Source organism: Amblyomma maculatum, chromosome 11 (genome assembly GCF_055883805.1).
Source record: "Amblyomma maculatum isolate TAMU_Amacu chromosome 11, ASM5588380v1, whole genome shotgun sequence".
NCBI lineage: Eukaryota > Metazoa > Arthropoda > Arachnida > Ixodida > Ixodidae > Amblyomma > Amblyomma maculatum.
The window spans coordinates 21,368,115-21,375,541 of NC_139354.1; the positions used below are offsets into that span (position 1 = coordinate 21,368,115).

General features: G+C 44.5%; 1 protein-coding gene across 1 annotated transcript; it reads right to left on the minus strand.

Moving 5' to 3' along the window:
- Positions 1 to 539: 539 nt before the first annotated feature.
- On the minus strand, positions 540 to 6,014 carry LOC146173062 (uncharacterized). The gene is made up of 2 exons (XM_084583518.1): positions 5,545 to 6,014; positions 540 to 2,322 (listed from the first exon to the last, which is right to left on the minus strand). The coding sequence occupies exons 1-2, from the start codon at positions 5,830 to 5,832 to the stop codon at positions 1,219 to 1,221; spliced, it is 1,392 nt and encodes a 463-aa protein (XP_084439644.1). The 5' UTR covers positions 5,833 to 6,014; the 3' UTR covers positions 540 to 1,218.
- Between the last annotated feature and the right edge of the window lie 1,413 nt (positions 6,015 to 7,427).

Genomic DNA, 7,427 nt, shown 5'->3' on the forward strand with positions numbered 1-7,427 from the left:
TGACGTCAACCGGTATCTTTATGTGCACCCCCTCACTGGAAGCTGCTAAGTGATTCAGTTGAAATGTGGTGACATTTATATTTTTTTATGTGCTGGTGTGCCCAGCGTTGACGGAGGTATAGGATCAGCATAATTTCTGATCAATAACTATGGTGTTTGTGAAGCTAGCTGAAAAGTTTTCACCTTACGGAAGTGACCGATGGAATACTGAGTGTTTATGCACATTTCCATGTTTAATCAATAGTATTTCGTAGTACCTTAAACATGCTTTATAAACTGCCTCTGTGACCTAGCGCTAGCATGTCTGGCTTCAGAGCAGCAACCAGAATAGGCTGCTGCTGCTACCAAATCGGCAATGTGATCTTGTGTCACACAGCCCACCATCTAATCACTACCCAGCTATGTCAAATCTCAAAGGCATGCTTGCCGTTTTAAATGCAAAGCATTACTTCCCACATTGAGATTTTGCCACGATGCTTTTGAAGCATCCTTCGAACAACCACTAAACAGACAGATAAAAAAAAGCAGTTGCGCTGGACATCATGATAGCCAGTTTCTTAGGTTCAGTACCTTGACGTGCTAAGTTGCCAGACTTTCATACTGTGCTTCGAAGTGCATCATCTCCTCTGACAATGTTGCACTGAGCATCTTAATTAGGCCTTCATCATCCAAACAAAAGTCTAAATCACCCATTAAATACATTGCTAAAGATGGCAGAACTTCAGAAACAAAGCTACATTAAGCGAACGTAAGCTAAACGAGGTGTAACTTTGTCACTGCTCTGTTGCTATAATTGGTGAATGTGATTATAACAGTGGTGCAATAAATGTAATCAAAGAAAAGCAGCTAAGCATAGCAAGACATGGCACAGCAAAGCTACTTGAGTGCTATATTATGCCACTGCATGTATATCCGTGCTTAGCTAAGTTAAACTGCAGCTTAATGATTTTCTTTCACAATGCCAATGCTGTTTTTCTGCAGAACAAGGCTTTTAATGCTGTCATATTAAAGGCACTGACAAGAAAGGGCAAAGCAAGGACGATGTCAGAAGCACACATTGGTATTTGCTATTTGTATTGCAAACTTGAGAAGAAGCAAAGGCTTATAGTGGCCAAGACGATTCCTTTCTTTCTTCCAGTATTATCAAGAAAGCAGGACAGCCTCTTTCAGCTACACACATTCCCTGTGCGTTGTTCCTTGCACAGATGCAGGTAAAGCTTACAGCACAAGCTGCCAAATAACACGAAGCTTGTCGTCAACAACAAAGCCATCTCGAATGAGGTCTTCTAGGTAGAACAGCTTTGTGTCGAGATAAACACAAGGATTCCTTGAATTTTCTGGCTTTTGGTACGAAGAAGAATGAGATAATGCAATCTGACAGTTACGAATGGTGCATTTTTCAGGATGCGCGATACTCAGTCTGATTTTGTACTCAAACGGCCACTGAAGAACTTCATCCATGTCACCTTTGAGCAGCTGTAAGCAAATACACAATGTCAAAAGGCCATCGTTTTTCTTAAAACCTACCCCAGGTAACAAACAGTACCCACGCAGGTACACCTCCTTGCTGAAAACCCAACAGGAACTTTCCCTCAGCGTTTTTTCCTGAAGGGACTTCACACCTGTCACAAAAAACTCACACCATGTTCTTTGCAACCTAGCAAGTTGGAGAACAGCAGTAATGCATCCTGCCATCTGACCATTTTCTCTGCTTTGAGATATGGCTTCAACACTAGTGGAAATCTGCGAAAGCTTGTTGGCAGTTTGTGTTGTTGCAGTAGCTAGCTCATCTTTCAGTACTTTTTCAAAACTACTTATTCCTGTGATCATGAGGTTTACTGCATCGCTACCTGTTAAGCCTTGTATGATTTCAACGTTTGATGCTGTGAGTTGACGCAAGGTTTCTTTAAGGCTCTCCCGGTTTTGTACTCCATTTGCCAGTTCTTGCCCAATAGTTTCTCTATATGTGTTCATGTCGTGCAAGATTTCATTCAGCCTGTCACCGTGGGTGCTAATATCAACAGTCATTCTTTCCAGATAGGCCTCAAGTTCCTCCACCTTATTTTCAAAGGCTTCTCTGAACGAAGGAGGAAATGCAGTGTCATCCTTGGATGGGGCCTTGTCTTGAACTTCCAATGCAGGACTTGTCATCGAGCTGCATATGCCCGATCTGAGGTGGGCGCAAGCTTCCTGACAAGGTACGCTGGTCGAGCACTTGGGGCAGCAGGTGGAGTGATGTAGACATTCAGAGTGGAAGTGCTGGGTGATCATGGAAGCAGCTGTCACATGCTGGCAACCACTTTCTGCATTCCAGCATTTGACCTGAAAGAAAGAAAAAGAAGGTCGCAGAGGATGCAGTTGACATTTTTTTTTTAGCAAGGCAATTTGCCCTGTGATTTTATGTCAGACCTTAGTTAAGTGTAGAGAGAAGGATATTTAACATTTCCTTTAACTGCAAAATTAAAAGCAAACAGCCGTGCTGCATGAAGTGCAATGATACGATTACTTTCACTCCACCGATCCACTCACCTCGAATCTTGACACCATAATGCAGACCTAAATTATAGTGCTATGTTGCCACTTTCGTATGCATGCAGCTTTTGGTCTTCCTGTATGTGGTCATTTCATTCTCTCCATGCGCATGTGGGTAACAGTAAACCACAGAAGAGGATGGCAATAGGAAGCGCTCACGTGCTTATGCACGTATTATGCATACATGCATGCATGATTGTGCTCATGATATTCGGATGAGCTTTTTTTTATTTTTTATTTATAGATACTGCGATCCAGTACAGATCATAGCAGGGTGGGGAAAAAAATGAAATACAAGCATATAAACACAACTTCAAATTCATAAAACTGATAACATTTGCAGGCACTTTTCAAATATTACCACACTATTCTGAGTAACAGTCTCGCTGTTAAGTTCGTTCCACTGAGTAATTGTCCTAGGAAAAAAAGAATATTTAAAGCAGTTATTTCGCACATTCAAGGGAGTTATTGTCAGATCGTGCCTTTGTCTCGTGTTATAACCTGAGGAGTAAACAAAATAATTAGAAGTATTAATATTATAGTGACGTTTTATGAGCTGAAACAAAAAGTTTAATCGACAGACACGATTGTGCTCACTAACTGGGGGTAATCCGCTGCGTTTCACGAGCTCACTGACAGATGCATGGCCGTATGAGTTAAACAAAAACCTAACTACCTTGTGCTGTATTTGCTCTAGTTTATGAATGTTGGTTAATGTGAAAGGGTCCCAGATAATTACGACATATTCTAAGAGCGGCCAGATGAGGGAATTGTATGCTAATAGACGAACACTGCAGGGGGCAGACTTCAATGAACGCCTAAAAAAAAAAAAAAAGAGTTTGTGCATTCAATTTGCTACAACAGTATTTATGTGTTTCGTCCAGGAAAGGTTGTGAGTAATCCATAGGCCCAAATATTCATAAATAATGACATGTTTCTAGTACCATACACAAAGTGAAGAGGCCTTTTCTTATGTGTAATTTTCATAAAAACTGTTTTTTTTTCAAAATTAACGCACATCTGCCATTCATTGCACCACGCGATTACTTTCGTGAAATCATTATTTAGACACATTTGGTCATCAACTGAGGACACCTCTCTGTACAAAATACAATCATCTGCATACAGCTTCACATTGACTGAAAGACCTGCACAATGTCACTAATAAATAATATAAATAAAAGTGGACCCAATACAGATCCCTGGGGGATGCCAGACACAACCTCGGTGCTGTTAGATGAAGTGTTGTTTAGAGTGACAAATTGACACCTGTTCGAGAGGTATGCCCTTATCCATGTAAGTATCTGGTCGTTTTTTAAATAATAGCTTAGTTTATATTAGTTTGTTATGTGATACCTTGTCAAAAGCTTTGCGAAAGTCCATAAATATGGCATCTGTTTGCTTTTCCTTGTTAATCGACGAGGCAAATACGAAGAGGCATAAGTGGACAAAGATGACTGCTTTAAATGTGCAAACCTCCATAGAAAGTGCAATGCCATGGCTCACTTTTGGGACAAAGAGTCCACTGCGCTCGTCTTCCCAGCCACCAAAAACAGTATGGCGTATCGATACAATTTCATGCACACCACCCGCCCTGACTGAAAAGGTCTTTCCCCCCTTGAAGGCAGCGGGGGCCAACTTTTCAAACACTGATACAACCGGAACCCACTACCCATCGCAACCCTCTTCGTAACAAGTCCACCCAAAGCGCTCCCCACTGCAGCCAGGGCCGACTCTCAGTGATTACCAACTCCGGTAACAGTCCTCGTGTTTCTCAACTTTCTTTTAGCTAGAAAAATATCTGATAAATGCATCTGCTAGGAACTGCATGCCTCGGCCCTATGCTATTATATGAATGCCTCTGTTATACCTAAGGGCCTCTCCATTAACTTAAAGGCCGCCAAGCCGGAACTGTCATGCGAAGGCCAGAAGAAATGGGATCACATCCTCCAAAACGCATCTTTGGAACTAATTTGCATAACTTTAAACCCCTATCAGTATAGCATTAATGCCTTATAAGAAGAGGAAAACAATTAATCCATATACTCAGTCGAGACGAGGTGGATTATTTAACCACTTACCAGTTACAGAAGAAAGCCACACTATTGGAAGTAACAACAAAAGTTAGTGCATGATGGAATCTTTGTCCCCGCACTTTCGGAATTCATGCCTCATATTCCTTCTATATAATGCCCCCGAACCACTGCCGGTGTCCTAATAATTAAATATTTCTAGCTCCGCACTCAGCGATGCCGAAAGGAGCGCTCTCTCCAGATGCCCCAGTTTTTGTCCTGCAACCGGGGGAGGGGGGGGGGGGGGGGGGTGTAATGAATTGCAATTGATGAAGGATTTGGATAACGTCCCGCTTCTTTCCCTTCAGCACTAAATGGAGAGTTTGATAGCAAACCACCAAAAAATCTTATATTAGGCAAGGCCCCGCTTACGTATAGCTCAAAATTACATTATATGAGCATGCTTCCACTTACTGAGCAAGTTACAACGAATAAGCCCTCTTTCCCAGCTCTTGGAGATAAGGCCCAGCCCAGCCACCTTAGCCCCAGCACTGTAAAACCTCCGTCCAGATCGGCCGCGCCATCTGGCCTAGTGATGACACTCAACTAGCCGACCGGTCACACGTCCTGCGAATTCAGCGAGTGAAACAGGAATGTGATTAGGCTCGCACTGCAGCTGCGACCTGTCAGAGCCCAACTACTGTGCCCTTCATGCTCGTGTGTTTTTTGAGGCTGCGATGCTTTAACGGCAACGAGTGCTAGGGCCCTGTTCTCTGTCAACTGTCAATTACCACCCTTGTGATTTTGCGGGTCTGCGAAGCTATGAATCGTTGATGCCGATGTCCCCGGACAATTTCGACGGACATGGGGTTTCTAACTTTCTAACGCTCTCGCACTGAAAGCCTGCCAAAGGCATGCCGTGATTTTTAAGGCCTCCGAAGCTTCGATCGGTTCGCGTCGCTCAAGCTCAACGACAGCAGTGTCCACTCTAGCGACTAACCTCTCTCTTCAGTAGCTGATCTGACGGAAGATCCTTCCAGTCGATGTCGTCTTCGTCGCGCCATTCGTATCCGTCGAGCGGACAAACGTGCATTCCGTCCTGGGCGCACTGTTCGTAGCAAGGCGCGCACAACGCATGCATGCAAGGCAGCAATGCGGTCCTTTTGCGCACCAGTCCGCACGCGCTGCACACTCTGTACGATGGAATCGCCTTGACGAAACTCAGGGGTCTCCAGTCGAGTTCCGGGCAGAAGCCGGCGAGCGTGTACTGGACAGATGCAGGAGGCATCGCTGCTTTACCGAATCACCACAACCGTGAAGGAATCACGAATGGCCGCTTCATTTCATTGTTCGCGCGCCTACCGCTTCAATTCATTGTTCGCGCGCCTACACCACTGTACTCTCGCTCCCAACGCAATTATTACAGAACAAAACGAGAGGTGTAACTATGGAGGAAACGTGAACCAAACTAATTACCATTTTACAACTTTTAAACCCTAGCAGACAAATTTTGTCGCGTTTAATTTTTTTTTTTTTTTCACCCGTTTTCCCTCTCTTTTTTTTTTCTCAAATCTGGCGCGCCAAAGCTGAAAAGCGCGTTTTGCTGTACTGGTGCAGTGGAAACAACGTTCTTAGATATATAGTGGAACAGCCCAGTGCCTCCTGGATAACTCAAGGAGGCACTGAACAGCCTCTACCCAGGGACCGGCCTTGTTGATCACCGAAATCCCAACACCACACGGTTTACAGAAACTTAGCCATGTGCAGTGGGAGGCGAAGCTGGCTCACACTGAGCTCCCCTTTAGCGTTAGCTGATCGGTCAGGCCACGACCTACTGTATATTATACAGTAGATCGTGGGTGGGCCGTATTCGCCAGTGGTTTCCTGGACCTGCGTGAACCACCCGCGTAATTGCTTTGTATAGATAAAGTTTATTCTCTCTCTTGCTTGCTGGTGAGCCGAAGTTTGCAAGATGCGAAGTAATTTCTGACAGCACCCCTCCCAGCACTTATCTCCGGACATGCTTTCTCGTTATCTCTTTTGTGTGTTTCTTCCTGTGTCCTGTTGAAGTTGTTGCGCATTTCTCTTATATACTATGCTTTCTCGTGTGAGTATTCCAAAAGGCAGTTTGTTCCACGCAAGAAGCATTTCTATTTGCCAGAAGAGCTTTCGGCGCCACTCTCCCGCCGCCTTGCAGCAGCTGTTAAACAAGAACTGCTGAGAAGAGGTGAACAGTGGTTGCGTTTATTGCGGTACTGTCTTGATAATTTACTTCTCGAAGGTTTCAGGTGAAGCAGTAAACGTTATGTCGCGGACATAATAGTAATGTCCACACTTCCGCGTAAATACTTTTTAATTAAATTACGTAACGGAAATAGAAGCTCTATAATGCGAGGGCTACCCAGAGGGCTATGGAACGAAAAATGGTAGGGGTAACATTAAGAGATAGAAAGCGTACAGAGTGGGTCAGAGAAATAACTCAAGTTACCGACATTCTAGTGGAAATTAAGAAGAAGAAATGGACATATGCAGGACATGTAGTGCCACGGCCGGTCTCGAGGGAGAGCGCGTTTCTCTCTTCGCGCGCTCTCTCCCTCGAGACCGGCCGTGGTAGTGCGAAGAGAGGATAACCGATGGCCACTGAGGGTAACAAACTGGATTCCAAGGGAAGGAAAGCGTAGCAGGGGGCGGCAGAAAGATAGGTGGGCGGATGAGCTTGAGAGGTTCGCAGGGGTCAAGTGGATGCAGCTAGCACAGAACCGGGTTAAGTGGAGAAATATGAGAGAGGCCTTCGCCCTGCAGTGGGTATAATCAGGCTGATGATGATGATGATAATGCGAGGACAAATGTATATTTGCGTGCGTATATGTATCGAAGTGTCCA

Coding starts and splice junctions, on each gene's coding strand:
- LOC146173062 (XM_084583518.1), bottom strand. CDS start 5,832: ATGCCTCCTGCATCTGTCCAGTACACGCTCGCCGGCTTCTGCCCGGAA. Junction 2,323..5,544: donor ATCAGCTACTGAAGAGAGAG/GTTAGTCGCTAG, acceptor TCTTTCTTTCAG/GTCAAATGCTGGAATGCAGA.